The sequence below is a fragment of the Schistocerca cancellata genome, chromosome 1, assembly GCF_023864275.1.
Source record: "Schistocerca cancellata isolate TAMUIC-IGC-003103 chromosome 1, iqSchCanc2.1, whole genome shotgun sequence".
Taxonomy (NCBI): domain Eukaryota; kingdom Metazoa; phylum Arthropoda; class Insecta; order Orthoptera; family Acrididae; genus Schistocerca; species Schistocerca cancellata.
The window spans coordinates 251,783,468-251,802,425 of record NC_064626.1 but is presented as its reverse complement, the minus strand read 5'-3'; the positions used below and the strand labels follow the sequence as shown (position 1 = coordinate 251,802,425).

The following is an 18,958-nucleotide window of genomic DNA, read 5'->3' as shown; positions in this document are numbered from 1 at the left end:
GTTTAGTTATCCCGCGATTATTCTCTGGTTAGGCACTGTTACATGTTCGTACAACACATTTTCCGCCTTACTTCCAGAACAGAACTTAATCAGCTGCTAGCCGGGGACTGTACAACTGGTCCTTACTTGTGTAGCAATCTGATCAAAATTTTCTGTCAAAATTTCATTTTCTTGGATACACCGAGAAGATAATACGTAATCTTTCTCACCTGTTAGTCATTTATTTCCATTCTGATAGTCTGAATCTATAGATTTTGCTAATAACTATAACAACGCTGATCATTCACAAACCAAATCAACCACATGATCAGATAGCAATTGGTATTCAACTGTTCAGGTTTACTCTGCTCAGCTCATATAGCTCCATCCCCTTTTGTCTGCAAAAAATTTATTTCTAGATGCGATGAGGATTCCCCTGACAGAGACATCACGTACACTATGCACACATTCAAAAATCAACTTATGATTCATTCAGAAATAAACTTAAAATGTGTTCAAAAGTGTTCAAAAACCAACATGGATGCATTTCAAAATCATATGAATAATCGATAGACCAACATGCGCTGGATGCTAGGCACTGTGTGAAACAAGTTTTTTTTTTCCTCAACAATTTGGCACCCCCTTTTCCGGTAGGATCTGGTTGCTTGCTGCTAGTGCTTACTCAGATAATGTCCACAATTCTGTAGCCAGAGGTGGTAGAAGGTACTACTCAAACGTGACTCAACTGCGCACACGCATGAGCCCGCTCATAACTGCTACAACGAATCTAATGCAAACAGTTATGACTTCACGCTCATTGAAGGCAATTTGCTGTTATGAAGCATTGCATAGTCTTCCTAAAGACTTTGAAACAATTTGCTGTAGGCAGATGCCTGCATCAGGACTGTGTGACATCGTTGTATATGGTGCATTTCCTTTACATTTTACGTTGATTTCTTTTTTTATTTTGTTTATGTTTTACTGTTGCAGTATTATTATGCAGTGGTGGCATACAGTAATATCCTTTGTTAGAGAATCTGTTCTTACCAGTCATAATTACAAAAATTTAACAGAAAACTAAAACAATGAAAAATTTCTGAGCTTTTCTCATTTTCTCCTGGATGAAAAAATTCCCAGGTTTTTCCCAGATCTACTGGTTGTCCCGGATCGTATACACCCTGGTCATACACTTAAAATCACTTCCTTAGAAACACCTGGATAAAATGATTTTCCAAACCAGATATGGCTGCTGAAATTTGAAGAGTACACAACTGTAATTCTGAACCATCGATTCAGCATAAAATACACACATCAAAAAAGTTTTGCATCACCTCGGTTCTGAGAGTAATGGAAGCTGTACAGAAAAATGAAACAGAGATCAACATAAACATCATTTCCGCCCTTTTTATTGGTCATGAAAACCACACATTGCAGTGTTGTACCACCATACAGCGAGACCTTCACAGGTGGTGGTCCAGATTGCTGTACACACCAGTACCTCTAATACCCAGCAGCACGGCCTTTTCCACTGATGCATACCTGTACTTACGGTGGCATACTACCCACAAGTTCATCAAGATTGGTCCAGATCGTCCCACTCCTCAACGGCGATTCAGAGTAGATCCCGCAGAGTGGTTGGTGGGTCACATCATCCATAAACAGCCCTTTTCAATATATTCCAGGCATGTTCGATAAGGATGATGTTTGGAGAACATGCTGGCCATTCTAGTCAAGCGATATCATTATCCTGAATGATGCCATTCACAAGATTTGCAGGATGGGGGCATGAATTATTGTCCATGAAGACCAACACCTCACCAATATGTTGCCGATATGGTTGCACTATCAGATGGAAGATGGCATTCACGTATCGTACAGCCAGTATGGTGCCTTCCATGACCACCAGCAGCGTACGTCAACCCCACATAATGCCACCTCAAAACAGCAGTGAACCTCCACCTTGCTGCACTCACTGGACAGTGCGTCTAAGGCGTTCAGCCTGGCCAGGTTGCTTCCAGACACGTCTCCGACGATTATCTGGTTGAAGGCATATGCGACACTCATCGGTGAAGAGAACGTGATGCCAATCCTGAGCAGTCCATCTGGCATTTTGTTGGACCCATCTCCACCGTGCTGCATGGTGTCGTGGTTGCAAAGATGGACCTCGCCATAGTCGTTGGGAGTGAAGTTGTTCATCATGCAGCCTATTGTGCACAGTTTGAGTCGTAACACAATGTCCTGTGGCTGCATGAAAAGCATTATTCAACACAGTGACATTGCTGTCAGGGTTCCTCCGAGCCATAATCCGTAGGCAGTGGTCATCCATTGCAGTAGTAGTCCTTTGGCAGCCTGAGCGAGGCATGTCATCAACAGTTCCTGTCTCTCTGAATCTCCTCCATATCTGAATAACATTGTTTTGGTTCACTCCAAGATGCCTGTAGACTTCCCTTGTTGAGAACCCTGCCTGGCACAAAGTAACAATGCGGACATGATCGAATTGCGGTATTGACCGTGTAGGCATAGCTGAACTACAGACAACATGAGCCGTGTACCTCCTCCCTGGTGGAATGACTGGAACTGATCAGCTGTTGGACCACCTAAGTCTAATAGGCACTGCTCATGCATGGTTGTTAACATCTTTGGGTGGGTTTAGTGACATCTCTGAACAGTCAAAGGGACTTTGTGTGTGATAGAATATCCACAGTCAACATCCTTCTCCACGAGTTCTGGGAACCACGATGATGCAAAACTTTTTTTGATGTGTGTATGTTCTACATGACACTTGCAAACATTGGTGCTTCACATGTATCTCTACAATGACAACTGCTATTTGCCACATAGCTAACTGAAGTTTTGAATCTGTACGCCAAACGAAGGAAAGTGGTTGGTTGGTTGGTTGGTTTAAAGGTGGGAGAAGGGACCAAACTACGAGGTCATCGGTGCCTTGTTACTAATAAAACAATTCCACAAGTGTGAGAATAAAACGGACGAAACATATAACACAAAATGGAAAGAAAGGAAAAGCCACAAGAATGAAGGGAAGGCAATGAACACTAAAAGGAACAAAAGAGGACAAGAAAGCAACAGACACATGCTAGAAACGGAAGAGAGTAAAACATGAAAGCAGATTACAGTGGCCTCCACCCTAAAAGCACTAGGGTGGAGGACACAGAGGGACAGAGACCATGTGCTAAAAACTACATAGAAGTATAAAACCCACTCTCACAGATAAAATGTAAAACTAAAGCTGCTGTGGAAGCATTGTCGCCCAACACCGAAGGCAGGGTGTTGGGAAAGTTAAAAGCCTGCCGCAGAGCGGCTAAAAGTGGGCAGTCCAGTAAGAGGTGAACAACTGTCATCTGGGAGCCACAGTGACACTGAGGTGGGTCCTCGTGATGGAGTAGGTAACCATGCATTATCCACGTATGGTCAATGCGGAGCTGGCAGAGGACAAGTGATTCCCTGTGAGAGGCTTGCATGGAAGACTTCCACACATTCATAGTCTCCTTAATGACATGCAGTTGTTGTGCGTGCTGTTATGCCATTCCGTCTCCCAAAGCCAGAAAACCCTGCAGTGTAAGACAGAACGCAGGTCAGCTTCGAAGATGCTTATCTCCAGAGGCGGTTTCCATGTCGCCTGTTTGGCCAGACTGTCAGCAAGTTCATTGCTGGGGATTTTGACGTGTCCTGGGGTCCACACAAACACCACGGAATGGCGGGACTGTTCCAGGGCATAGATGGACTCCTGAATGTATGCTACCATAGAGTGGCGAGGATAGCAGTGGTAGATAGCTTTTAGGCTGCTCAATGAGTCAGTACACAGGAGAAATGACTCGTCAGGCCATGAGCTAATGTACTCAAGACCACGAGATATGGCTGCCAGCTCTGCAGTGAAAACACAGCAGCCAACTGGCAAGGAGTGCTGCTTAATATGTCCTCCATGAACATGTTTGAAGCCTACGTGACCATCAGTTATTGAGCTGTCAGAGTAAACCACTTCAGAGCCCTGGAACATGTCAAGAATCGAGAGGAAGTGGCAGCGGAGAGTGACGGGGTTAACAGGGTCCTTAGGGCAATGCAAAAGGTCCAGACGATGCTGTGGCCAAGGCGTACACCATGGAGGCGAAAGTGAACAGATGGCAAGTAGAGGTGGTAAAGGGTTGGACTCCAGTTCGGAGAGAAGAGACCACACATGAAACACAATCATTAGCCCCAATCTGGGCTGCCAATGTGGGGCATGGACTGCCATGGGCGGGAAAAGGAGACAGTAATTCGAACACTCAGGGGAACTATGAATGTGTGCTGCGTAACTGGCGAGCAGTTGCACACGTCTGATCTGCAGTGAAGGGACACCAGCCTCCACCAGTACACTGGTCAACAGACTTTCCTAAAAGCTCCTGTCACTAATCCAACCTCACAGTGGTGCACAGGGTCAAGTAAATGCAATGCTGAAGGCACTGCCGAACCATAAAACACACACCCATAATCAATTCGGGATTGGACAAGGGCTCTGTAGAGCTGCAGCAGCGTACACCAATGTGCCCCCAATTGGTGTTACTCAGGCAACGGAGGGCACTGAGGTGCTGCCAGCACTTCTACTTAATCTGATGAAGATGAGGGAGTCAAGTCAATCGAGTGTCGAAAACCAGTCCTAGGAACTGATACGTGCCCACTACAGTGAGTGGATCGTCATTAAGGTAAAGTGTGGGTTCCGGATGAATGGTATGACACCGACAGAAGTGCATGACACATGACTTTGCAGCTGTAAACTGGAAGCCGTGGGCTAGAGCCCATGAGTGTGCCTTGTGGATGGCTTTCTGGAGGCGCCGCTCAGCAACAACAGTACTGTATCAGCAGTACGAAATGCAGAAGTCATCTGCATACAGAGAAGGTGAGACAGAGGGCCCGACAGCTGCTGCTAGACCGTTAATGACCACTAAAAATAGAGACACTCAATACAGAGCCCTGAGGGACTCCATTCTCCTGGATATGGATGGAACTATGGGAGTCACCAAATTGGAAAAGGAAAGTATAGAGCAACAGGAAGTTTTAGATAAAAATCGGGGAAGTCCCCGGAGACCCCACTCATACAATGTGGCAAAGGTATGATGTCGCCAAGTCGTGTCGTACGCTTTACGTAAAGTCTAAAAAGACGGCACTTAGGTGTTGCCATCTGGAAAAGGCTGTTCGGATGGCAGACTTGATGCACACAAGATTATCAGTGGTAGAGCGACCCTGGCAGAAGCCGCCCTGACATGGAGCCAGCAAACCATGTGACTCCAGGACCCAACTCAACTGCCAACATACCATACGTTCCAGCAGCTTACAAAGGACATTGGTGAGGCTGATGGGCCGATAGCTATCCACATCAAGCACGTTTTTACCGGGTTTGAGCACAGGAATGATGGTGCTCTCCCGCCATTGTGATGGAAAGATGCCATCGCACCAGATCCGGTTGTAGATGACGAGAAGATGTCGCTTGTAGTCAAATGAGAGATGTTTAATCATCTGGCTGTGGATGCGATCAGGCCCAGGAGCTGTGTTGGGGCAGCTTGCAAGGGCACTGTGGAGCTCCCAGTCTGTAAATGGGGCGTTATAGGAATCACTGCAGTGTGTAGTGAATGAGAGGATGCTCCCTTCCATCCGCCGTTTGAGTGTGTGAAAGGGGGGAGAGGGGGAGGGGGGGGGGCAATTGTCCAATGCAGAGGCTCGAGCAAAGTGCTCGGCAATCGCATTTGCATCAGTACATAACTCGCCATTTGTGGTAACACTGGGGACAGCTGTTGGAGCCTGGTACCCAAAGAGACGTTTGATCTTTGCCCAGACTTGGGAAGGTGACGTGTGGCACCCAAAGCTGGAGACGTGTCTCTCCCAACACTCCTCCTTCCATTGTTTGATAAGGTAGCAAACATGGGCACATATCCGTTTAAAGGCTATGAGGTGCTCCAGGGAAGGGTGCCAATTATGCCGCTGTAGAGCTTGCTGATGCTCCTTAATTGCTTCAGCGACTTTCGCCAACCACCAAGGAACTGCCTTACACCTCGGGCACCCTAAAGAGCGAGGGGTCACGTTTACTGCCACAGAAACAATTGTGCTAGTCACCTGCTCAACCATCACATCGATGTTACCATGTGGGGGAGATTCAGTGGTGACAGCAGAGGTGAAAGTTCCCCAGTCCACCATGTTCAAAGCCCACCTGGGCAGGTGTCCATGTGGCTGAAGATGGGGCAGTGACAGGAAGATGGGGAAGTGGTCACTACCACACAGGTCATCATGTGCTCTCCAGTGGATAGATGGGAGAAGTCCTGGGCTGAAAATTGATAAATCAATGGCCGAGTAACTACCTCAAGCCACACTGAAATGTGTGGCAGCCCCAGTATTTAAGAGGCTGGAAGGACTTCACTGGCTCAGTCTCTGGGACTGAGAATGAGCGTGAAGCTTCTCCGGCTTAGAAGTCGAGACGGGCGTCCCCAATGGTTTTTTTTTTTTTTTTTTTTTTTTTTTGGGGGGGGGGGGGGTTGCTCCTGAAGTAGGTGGTGCAGGAGCAACAGTGAGGGAAATGCCCCCCCCCCCCACCATCAAGAGGGCAGGTGTAGTCTTCCAGCTCTGAGAGGTGACTTGGGTTGGCAGAGCTGATGGTGCCAGAACTGTTGTAGCGACGGTATAAGATGATGTCATACGCACAGGATGCAGGCGTTCAAATTTTCTCTTAGCCTCAGTGTAGGTCAGTCTGTCCAGGGTCTTATACTCCATGATTTTCCTTTCTTTCTGGAGAATCCTGCAGTCAGGTGAGCAAGGCGAATGGTGCTCTTCGCAGTTGACACAGATAGGAGGCAGCGCACATGGGAGTAATGGGATGTGATAGGCAGCCACAATCTCAGCATGTGACGCTGGAAGTACAGCGGGAAGACATATGGCCGAACTTCCAGCAATTAAAGCACCACATCGGGGGAGGGATATAGGGCTTTACATCACATCGGCAGACCATCACCTTGACCTTCTCGGGCAATGTATCACCCTCAAAGGCCAAGATGAAGGCACCGGTGGCAACCTGATTGTCCTTTGGACCTCAGTGCACATACCGGACGAAATGTACACCTTGCCACTCTAAATTGGCACACAGCTCATCGTTGGACTGCAAAAGAAGGTCTCTGTGAAATATGACACCCTAGACCATATTTAAGCTCTTATGGGGCGTGATGGTTACAGAAACATCGCCCAGCTTGTCACAAGCGAGTAACTCCCGTGACTGGGCAGAGGATGCTGTTTTGATCAAGACTGACCCAGATCTCATTTTGGACAAGCCCTCCACCTCCCCGAACTTGTCCTCTAAATGCTCAACAAAAAACTGAAGCTTCATCATCATGAAAGATTCCCATCAGCTCTCGAAAATACAAGGTACTGTGGCGAATAAGATCCGCTGCCATCCTTAGCCTAACATTCCTCCCTTAGTGTGGCCAGGGAGGGGAATGATTTGGGGGTTGTACTTCTGTGTGTTGAATTGAGCTTGTAATCACTTAGAGACTGCTGGTGTTTCACCACCAGCAAGAGATGATGGACTATGCTTCATCGCGTGTCATCCACCCTGATCTCACCCACTTCAACCAGGGGCCCTCCCCATGGGCGCCACGCAGCCGCAGCAAAGGCCACCTGGCAGGATAGCTATTGCCGGGAGCCCCAATGCCCCAGGGGGATGGGCCTCTACCCCTTGGCATACGTGGGGAGTTAACAGCACAGGCATCAGCAGAGTGATCCCTGTGTGGTCAGGGGGCTACACCCACAGGGTACATGGCGGCCCCACCACAATGGACTGGCTACTGTGCTGGATTTCAGGTGCAAAGAAGTCCATGGTCATTGTTGACGCAGAAATCGACACTGCATAATGCATGGTGGAAAACGCACCCGAGAAGGTGTCCTCACCCAAGAGATGGAGAATGGGCAGGACTGCTATGCAATGACGAGAAAGTGGGCTAAAGATCTCAATGCACAATGGACATGATGCACCTTATAAGGCACCCTTCCCCAATTGGCTCGCTCTTCGGGAACATTTTAAAGAATGGAGGTCAAACCCTACAGGGGCCATCACATAAAGGCTGAAAAGTGTGAAACTCCTTTTAGTCGCCTCGTATGACAGGCAGGAAAACCTCAGGCCTATTCTAACCCCCAGACCCGCAGGGAGACAAAGGAAAGTCCAAGATGGAATAATGACAATATTGTGGAAAGGACAGATTGCTATTCCCAATACACAGGAGATGATGATTTGCGGACAGCCCTTCTTTTAAAGCAGAAAACACAAACACATTCACACATGCAAAACTCTCATGCATATGACCACAGTCTCCAGCCACTGTACCCAGTCTGCGCACTGCACAGTGCCTAATGGGAGAAGCACTCTGGTATGGGTCGTAGGAGTAAGGAAGCGGCTGGGGCTGGGAAGGGGAAGGCTAGCAGGTTAACGGTGGGGGACACTGCAGTGCTGCTTGTGGGAGTGTGCAGGGATGTGGTGAGGACAGTGTAGGGCTCATAAGTACAGTTGGGAAGGGAGGGGGGAGGAGGAGAAGTCCAAAAGAAGAGAAGTAGAGGACTGGAAAAAGACAAGTGGGTGCATTCATCAAATAGTGCTGGAGTGAGAGCAGGTAAGGGGATAGGTGAGTGAAGAACAGGGACTAACAGTGGTTGAGCCAGGGGGATTACGAGAATGTAGGATATACAATCCCAAAGCAAGCAGGTGTTGACAGGTGTTAAAATTACCAAACTATCCGTTTAATAAGTCATGGCTGCAAAATACTAACACGAATTCTCTACAGACGAACGGAGAAACTAGTAGAAGCCGACCTCAGGGAGGATCAGTTTGGATTCCGCAGAAATGTTGGAACATGTGAGGAATACTGACCCTATGACTTACCTTAGAAGATAGTTTAAGGAAAGACAAACCTACATTTATAGCGTTTGTAGACTTAGAGAAGGCTTTTGACAATGTTGACTGGAATACTCTCTTTCAAATTCTGAAGATGGCAGGGGTAAAATACAGGGAGCGAAAGGCTATTTACAATTTGTACAGAGACCAGATGGCAGTTATAAGAGTCGAGGGGCATGAAAGGGAAGCAGTGGTTGGGAAGGGAGTGAGACAGGGTTGTAGCCTATCCCCGATGTTATACAATCTGGATATTGAGCAAGCAGTAGCAAATTTGGAGTAGGAATTAAAATCCATGGAGAAGAAATAAAAACTTGGTGGTTTGCCGATGACATTGCAATTCTGTCAGAGACAACAAAGGACCTGGAAGAACAGGTGAACGGAATGGACATTGTCTTGAAAGGAGGATATAAGATGAATACCAACAAAAGCAAAACGAGGACAATGGAATGTAGTCAAATTAAATAAGGTGATGCTGAGGAAATTGGATTACGAAGTAAGAGGCTTGAAGTAGTAGATAAATTTTGCTATTTGGGGAGCAAAATAACTGACGATTGTCGAAATGGAGAGGATATAAAATTTAGACTGGCAATAGTAAGGAAAGCGTTTCTGAAGAAGAGAAATTTGTTAGTATCAAGTATAGACTTAAGTGACAAAGTCATTTCTGGAAGTATTTGTATGGAGTGTAGCCATGTATGGAAGTGAAACGTGGATGGTAACTTATTTAGACAAGAAGAGAAAAGAAGCTTTCAAAATGTGGAGCTACAGAAGAATGCTCAAGATTAGATGGGTAGATCACATAATTAATGAGGAGGTACTGAATAGAATTGGGGTGAGGAGGAATTTGTGGTACAACTTGACTAGAAGAAGGGATCAGTTGGTAGGAAATATTCTGAGGCATCAAGGGATCACCAATTTAGTGTGGTAGGGCAGCGTGGAGGGTAAAAATCGTAGAGGTAGACCAAAAGATGAATACACTAAGCAGATTCAGAAGGATGTAGGTTGCAATAGTGACCTGGAGATGATGAAGCTTGTGCAGGATAGAATAGCATGGAGGGCTGCATCAAACCAGTCTCTGGACTGAAGACAACAACAACAATAATGAATTGGACTTGACTTGGGTAGGTGGTGGTGGTGGTGGTGGTGGTGGTGGTGGTGGTGGTAGGACATATGGGACAGGTCTTGCATTTAAGTCTATTGCAGGGATATGAACCATGAGACAAAGGATTGGGAGGAGGAGTGGAGTAGGTATGGCCAAGGATATTGCATTGGTTTGGAAGGCATCAAAATACCACTATGAGAGGGGTGGGAAGGATAGTGGGTAGGATATTCCTCATATCAGGATGCAGTAAGAGGTGGTTGAAAACATGGCAGATAATATGACTCTCTTGCTCCAGTCCAGGATGGTACTGAGTCACGATGGCAGTGCTCCGTTGTTGCCAGATGGAGGGTATGTGTGAGGTGGTAAGTGACTGAAGAGACAAGGCATGGGAGATCTGTTTCTGCTCATGGTTATGGGGTCAAATTCGGTCTGTGAAGGCCTCAATGAGACCCTCGATATATTTAGAGAGGGACCGTTCATCACTGCAGATGTGCTGGTCATGAGTAGGTACGCTGTATGGAAGGGGCTCTTTTGCATGGAATGGGTGGCAGCCGCCGAAGTAGAGGTATTGTTGGTGATTGGTGGGTTTGACATGAACAGAGTCATTCATGTTGGGGAGGTCAACATCGAGGAAAGTGGCTTCTTAGGATGAGGAGGACCAAGTGAAGAGACAGAGAGAAGGTGTTGAGGATGTGGAGGGATGAGGATAGGTTGTCCTCACCCTTGGGCCACATCACGGAGATGTTTTAAATGAATCTGAACCAGGTGGTGGGTTTGGGGTTGTGGGTGGATAGAAAGGATTCCTCTAGATGGCCCAAGAATAGGTTGGCAGGGATGGGGCATTGTGAGTGCCTATTGCAGTACCGTGAATTTGTTTCTAGGTGATGCACTCCAAGGAAAAGTAATAGCGGGTGAGAGTATAGGTGATCATAGTGACCAGGAAGGAAGCTGTAGGTTTTGAGTCACCTGGTGTTGGAAAACACTATAAATAATCGCAAGGCCATGGGCATTGCATTATTACTGTAGAAGGAGGTGACATCAAGAGTGATGAGGAAGGTGCTGTTTGGTAAACGAACATCAACTGAGAAGAGTTGGCAAAAGAAATATTTAGTGTCTTTTATATAGGAGGGTAGGTTACTCTCCACAGTTCCTGTTCCTTTACCAACCAGAGACCTGTAGTTGCTGTCAATGCCACCTCCTCCTACACTAACATTCCCAATGCCCATGGCCTTGCTGCTGTTTAACATTACATTTCCGAACGTCTATCTACAAATAAATTAATGGAATAGAAATGGGCACTTTCATGGCACTATCTTATGCCAGCCTAACCATGGGCCATTTAGAGGAATCCTTCCTAACCATCCACAATTACAAACCCCTCACCAGATTCAGATGACATCTTCGTTATCTGGACGAAATGTGAAGACAACATATCCACTTTCCTCCAGAGCATCAACACCTTCTATCCTATTTGTTTCACTTGGTCCTCCTTAACCCAAGAAGTCACTTTCCTTGATGTCGAACTCCACCTCAACAACGGCTACATCAGTACCTCCATCCATATCAAACTTACCAACCACCAGCAATACCTCCATAAAGACAGTTGCAACTCCATTCCATTCCATGAAGTTCTTTCAATGCAGCTAGCTACCTGTGGCAGTCATATCTGCAGTGACGAGCAGTCTTTCTGCAAATATGTCAAGGGTCTCACTGAGGCCTTCAAAGACTGAAATTACCCTCCCAACCATGTACAGGAACAGATCTCCCAGGCCCTGTCTCTCCAGTCAACTACCACCTCCTACCTCTCACATACCCACCATCTAGCCACAAACAGGGACTCCTCTTATGACCCAGTATCACCAAGGACTGGAGCAACTGAACCACATTCTCTGCCAAGGTTTTGATTGCCTCTTTTCACGCCTTGAAACAAGAAACACCCTACCCACTATCCTTCCCACCCTTCCTGCAGTGGTGTTCCACCACCCACTGACTCTATGAAATATCTCTGGCCGTATCTAGTTCACCCCTGCTCCCAACTCCTTGCCTCATGGCTCATATCCCCACAATGGGCCTAGATGCAAGACGTGTCTCGTACATCCTCCCACAAACGATGACTCCAGTCAAGTCAGACATCTCCTATCCCATCAAAAACAGGGCTGCTTGTGAAAGCAGCAATGTGAGCCACAGATTAAGCTGCTACCATTTTGCTGCTTTCTACGTGGACATGACAGCTAACAAAATATCTGTCTGCACGAATGGTCACCAACAAACTGTAACCAAGAGACATCTGAACCTTCCAGTTGCTGAACATGCTGCCCAACACAATGCACTTCACTTCACTGACTGCTTCACAGCCTGCACCACCTGGATCCTTGCTAGCAGCACCTGCTTTTCTGAACTGTGCAGATGGGAACTCTCCTTGCTATATATCCTACATTCCCATAACACATCTGGCCTCAACCTTCGCTAGTCCCTGTCCCTTGCCTACTTATTCCTTTCCCTCCTCCTACCTACTTATCCCCTTCCCTGGTCCCACTCCAGCACTACACGGTCTTCTACTCCACCAAGTACCCTCTAGACTTTTTCCTCTCCTCTGCTTCTCTCAAGTTTCACTCCACCCCAAAACATCCCAACTGCACCTAGCAGCCCTACCCTATCCCCATCACATCCCTGCATGCTCTCACAAGCAGAACTACACCTGCTCCCACCCCCACCTGTTATTCCTTTCCACTCCCACTCCAAGCTGCACCTTACCCTCACCATCCCAGCCATATTGCTTCTCCCATCAGGTGCCGTGGCAGGCTGCAGTCCTCCCACTGCAGTCAGGGATGATGGTCATGCATGTGTGATTTGTGCCTGTTTGAATGTGAGTGTGTTTTCTACTTCATAAGGCCTTTTGACCACAAGCTTAAATACGTAGCAGTCTGTTTGTTGTGTCCATCTGCAACTCAATGTCTGCTCTATATAGTGAATAGCAATCTTATCCTTTTCACAATATTATCATCAATCATTAAATTAGATATTCAGGTAATTTGTAAAAGCTAGTAAGTAGGTTATATGGAACATTTTTCATTTTCTTTGTAATATTTACAGACTGTGAATTTCATGCTTTACTTTAGATGAGTGCTTACTGAACACTTTTGCACCAATGTAAACTAGTCCACCTTGCGAAGAAGATCAAGCAACTTGAAAATTATTTTTCTGTCTCGTCTTGTGGGTATCCAAATCAGAGTCCAACTAAAATGGATTTCTTTTATGATTAACAAAAACCATAAATAAATAAATGTAGGCTACTGGGAGATGGGTGTAGGAACTCTAAGATCCTTGAAGGGCCCTCTACAAGACGTGTAATTATCTACTTCACACAATATGCTTACTGTTTACTTGTACTGAATAAATACTTTTTTTAACGGCTCAGAAGGTAGATAGATAAGCCAACAGGAAGTGAAAATTGCAAAATAAACCAACTGATTAGGTTATATGTGTTGACTCAGTTTTAACTTTCTATCTGGTGGAATTGCAAGGAATTTTATACACAGTATTTCATTTGGTATGTGACCATTAGTGACTGCTTCTGGTGTCAGTATATAATTTTTTGATTGTTTCAACCTGAATAAAACACATGTTTATAATGTTTGTCACAATAAAGACCAATGATTGATGAAGCTACCCAATTTCAATAACAGTTTCACCAAAAAGATTCATAATTAACAAACTAAATAACCATGAATCAACAGGAAACTGTGTTAGAGATCATTTATGTTTCAAATATTTCAACTACGCACCAAATCTAATGGTTATCGGGTCATAAATTTGAAAGGGAATGTAGACAAACTGTTGCAAATGAAAATGAATAATGCATTGAAAAGGTGATTTGATAAGACGTATGGTCAGACTGAGCATTCAGATTGAGTAATTGGTTACCTAAATAATATAGAATGATGAAGGAAATACAATGATGTGTGTGACAAAATTAGCTGGACCAATGAAGTTACATAAGGATGCAGGCAGACTGTTGAAATATGAAAGCATGAATGAAGGCTGTCATGTGATTGTGGTAATGAGTCTGTGCCGAGTTTGATTTCAGAGAGGATAACATGGAACTATTCAAATATTTATAGAAAATGAATAGTTGAAAATTACATTCAGCTTTCTGTATAACATTTTATATTCTTCTAGAAAAGGACCAAAAAAGAATACTACACTTTAAAGAGACCACGAGAATTCTACATATCACCCAGTTCCATAATGCAGCACTGTCCTTCCAGGCACTTACTTCACTTGGGTATGCACAAACAGCCACCCTGTCTCCACTCACCACCACCACCGACAGCGACAACATTACAGAAGTGGTACAGGCAGAATGCTGATGCTGATTTGGAGAAAAGTCTCTGAATTTTGAAGAATTATCTAAACACTGTCTCGCTCTGAACTTAAAAATAATTCCCTGAGTCACTCTGACTTTTGTCACAAAATGTACATTTGAGACAATATCTGCTCTTTGACACACACACACACACACACACACACACACACACACACACACACACACCTACCTGGTATAAGTGACGCAAGACGCATGACCAAATCCATGGATGTTCGTCTGCAGTCGATCTGTAATGAGCCACACTGCTTCAACAGCCATGTGACAGCGTGAATAAGTTGGACTCCATCAAATTCTGGTGGTTTATGACGAACTTCGCTGATCTGCAATGAGACAAAATTTATTGTCACTGTCTACTTCCATAAAATGGAATGAAAATATTTAGAAATAGTGTTACCACACAGCCTGTATATCCAAACTGTATGCATTTCATCACTTTGAAAAATACTACAGAACAAGTTTGCAGCTTTTAATTATTTTACAAGCTTGTCTCAAAAACAAACTGTGAGCAAAGTTTAATATTTTTGCTCTTACCAACGAAAACTGTTTACACTTTATGTTCACTATGTAGATGTCTTATATACAACTCCCAACAACTGGTCATATTAATACTACTGGAATTACGAACACCCATCTTACAACAGAACCAAAAAGGTAACTGGCTTTCTTCTAAATGTTCTTTCTTCATTTCTTTTTTACATTTGTATGATGTAACAACTGGTTTGGAAAAAAAAAAAAAAACTTTTGACTACTGATGGAACAAATAAGCACAGAGCAAATGAACAAGGGATTTTTTTAAATAAATTGTATACCTTTAATTGTACATATTTGTTTTTATTTACAACATTTATTTTTTCAGTGCATTTTCTACAACATACAACATTCTGGATGTGTGAAACATACTAAGAGCAATGGTAGCCTAATGTTATTTTTTTGTATGTTTTTCAAAGTATTTTATCACTTCTTCATACATAGTTTTGGCTAAGAATTACCAAAAATATTTCTGTGATTTAAGATAACAGAATTGTGCAGATGCAGTAGTTTGAGGAAGGCTCTTTAATGCTATTAAACAGTTCCATTACAAATATAGTCCATTACTAAATCATCACATTACAGACAAAACATAAATTACTATAAGTTGAATAACAGCAATTACTTGTTTGCAAAAATGAGGTTGAGTTCCACAAGTCTAAAGGAAAGATGGTTGAATCAATAACTTCTAGTATGAGGGACTGCTCCTTCCAAGAGTGGAATAGAAACAGCAATAATAGAGATATGCTGGAACTCTTAGAGAGTAATAAAGACTGCTGACCAAGAGAAGCAATGTAAAGTAAGACACCACATCCTTAACAACCAACAGCATTATAAGAATAACTAAAGAAATTAATACGATGTAAAGTCAGATATTCTGTGACACTCTTCTAGCTCTTTTAAGAACAACTATCTGCCTGCATATAATTTCATTTTCTTTTTATCCTGTCATTACTGTAGTTTCTTGCAGCAAAAAATAATGTAACTCCAGTCAAACCAAAAAGAAAATTAAATCTGGATTCTAAGTTACATGAAAGTTTCCTTTCTAATGAAGTTCCTTTATGTTTCTTAAATACATGGGCAGTATTTTCACTGAAATCTTACAGGTTTCATGCCACGTGTCTCTTTGTTGGAGCTACTTCTTTCTTACCATAAAACAGATATAATGTTACTTTTGGGAAATAGGTTCAATTAAAACTATTTATAATTATAATACTTTACTTAATGAAAACTACCAGTGAAATATAGCATTTATTTTAGCTTTACAAACGGAATTACAGAGTTACATTTTTCACCATTCACATTCCCCTTCTGTAGCAGCTAGCTGGTTTTGTACATTGTATGCGTGCAGTCCATGTCAAACCACTTGTGACTTTGGGTAACATATTTGTGAACTAATTTCTTTACAGCTATGTAACAGGTGTCTGGATTGGTGGTGGTGGTGGTGGGGGGGAGTACCACTACACCTTGTGAATTAATTATTATATACATTTACAGCCTACAGTGTTGCGTGTTGGAAATGGACACTGCCAAAGTCCCCCTCACCCTGAATGTCACATTCGAATAGATTTCAGTATGGGACCCTCTAGTGGCACAATCAATATTCAGACAATATTCCAGTTTGTTCCCTGTAGCATGTTTAGTGTAACAGTTCCCACAGCATCTCTTATGTGATTGATTGATTGACTGATCGATTTGGAGGAGGGAATTCCTTATGTGGTTCTTTACGTACTGAGGACTATTGCTCTTCACCTTCACATATCTCCAAAAGAAAAATCTAATGGTGTTAAGCCTAGAGACCTAGCAGGCGAAGTAGTTGGCCCAACTGCCCCAATTCACCTCCTGGGCATTTCTCTTTTTATACATTCCCTGACAATGAAGCTGAAATGTTATGGAGATCCATCCTCCTGGAATATGTTTTCCTGTGGTGGTCACGGAAGGGCTTAGTGTTCCACCATATACAGGTATGAAATTTTAGTCACTGCTGGTTCTAAGAAGAAAAATAGTCTAGTCACCATGTTATGCATTAAGTCAGCTCACACACTGACTATCTGGGTGTCCCTGACTAGTTCACATGTGACATGTGGATTACACATAGATTATCACTGCCCCATATTCTACAGTTGTCTGTTTACAACTCTGCTGACATAAAATATCACTTCATCAGAAAAACACACATATTAAAGGCAGTCTGGTGACTCATCAATCCTTTGTGACGTTTCTAATGCAAAGTTCATAGTAGAACTTCATTGCTACATTTTATTCATGAATCATTTGAATCTTGTGCAACAAATTGTGCACCAGTAAGCATAGAATCTGTGACTGGAAATTAGCTCAGTACAGCCGATAGGTAACACAAAACAGAACAGAACAGAACAGAACAGAAATTCCTAGCTTTCGGAACTTTGTTTCTTCATCAGGGAGGAGAGGGGGGAGGGGGGGGGGGAGGGAAAGTGGATTCAGTTACTCACAACCCAGGTTATGAAGCAACAGGGAAAGGTAAACAGGGAGGATAGCAAGGATGGAGGCATAGTTGTGAGAGGGAAGCCAAAGATATTCTACTGTTAAGTATTGTGCCAGGTTCAAACCAAAGAAGATGCATACAGAAGTAAAGAGGTATATAGTATAAAGATAAACACAACTATTTAGGAGGAAAAGATGTGTGAATGGCTAAAGAAGAGAGGGAAAAAGAAGAAGACTGCAGAGTAAATGGGAGTGAGGTTGGTTAACATAGGTTCAGTCCAGGGGGATGGCACGATGAAAGGATGTGTTGGAGTGCAAGTTCCCATCTCCTCAGTTCCGAGGGACTGGTGTTGGGTGGGAGAAGCCAAATGGCACATACGTTGTAGCACATTCTTAGGTCCCTAGAATTATGCTTGACGGCATGCTCTGCTACTGGGTATTGGACATCTCCTAGGCGGACAGCACGTCTGTGTCCATTCATGCGCTCAGCCAGTTTAGTTGTTGTCATACTGATGTAAAAGGCTGTGCAGTGCAGGCATGTCAGCTGATAAATGACATGTGTTGTTTCACATGTGGCCCTGCCTTGAATTGTGTATGTTTCACCAGTAGCAGGGCTGGAGTAGATGGTTGTGGGGGGAAGCATGGGGCAGGTTTTGCAGTGGGGTCGGTTACAGGGGTAGGAACCGCTGGGTAGAGAAGGTGGTCTGGGAATATTGTAGGGTTTGACAAGGATGTTACGGAGGTTAGGGGGCGACGAAAGGCAACTCTGGGCGGTGTGGGGAGAATATTGTCAAGGGATGATCTCATTTCAGGGCTTGAATTGAGAAAGTCATATCCCTGGCGGAGTAATTTGTTGATGTATTCGAGGCCAGGATAATATTGGGTGACAATGGGGATGCTTCTGTGTGGTCTGGCGGTAGGAACATTGTTGTTGGACGGGGAGGAATGTATTGCTCGGGAGATCTGTTTGTGGATAAGGTCTGCAGGATAGTTGCGGGAGAGGAAAGCGCTGGTCAGGTTATTGGTGTAATTGTTGAGGGATTCATCACTGGAGCAGATACGTTTGCCATGAATACCTAGGCTGTAGGGAAGGGAGCGTTTGATGTGGAATGGATGGCAGCTATCAAAGTGAAGGTACTGTTGTTTGTTTGTGGGTTTAATGTGGACAGAGGTGTTGATGTGAGTTTCAACAAGATGAAGGTCAACATCCAGGAAGATGGCTTGGGTTTTGGAGAAGGACCAGGTGAAATTCAGACTCGAAAAGGAGTTGAGGTTATGGAGGAAATTAAGGAGTGTTTCTTCACCATGAGTCCAGACCACAAAGATGTCATCTATAAACCTATACCAAGCCAGGGAAAGCAGCTGTTGGGTCTTCAGGAAAGCCTCATCCATGCGGCCCATGAAGAGGTTGGCATAGGACGGAGCCATCCTGGTTCCCATGGCGGTTCCTCTGATTTTTTTTGTAGGTCTTGCCTTCAAAAGTGAAGTAATTATGAGTGAGGATGAAGTTGGATAGTGTGATAAGGAACAAGGTTTTTGGAAGATCTTTGGATGGGCGTAGGGAGAGGTAGTGTTCAAGGGCAGA

At 44.3% G+C, this 18,958-nt stretch overlaps 1 protein-coding gene across 1 annotated transcript in view; it reads right to left on the bottom strand.

Annotated features, from left to right (window-relative positions):
• Nucleotides 1–18,958, bottom strand: part of LOC126167810 (DNA-dependent protein kinase catalytic subunit-like) — a 540,256-nt gene that overhangs the window by 329,643 nt on the left and 191,655 nt on the right. The window contains exon 19 of the mRNA XM_049920510.1: nt 14,552–14,702. Within this exon, the coding sequence (XP_049776467.1) occupies nt 14,552–14,702 (151 nt within the window). The remainder of the gene's footprint in view (nt 1–14,551; nt 14,703–18,958) is intronic.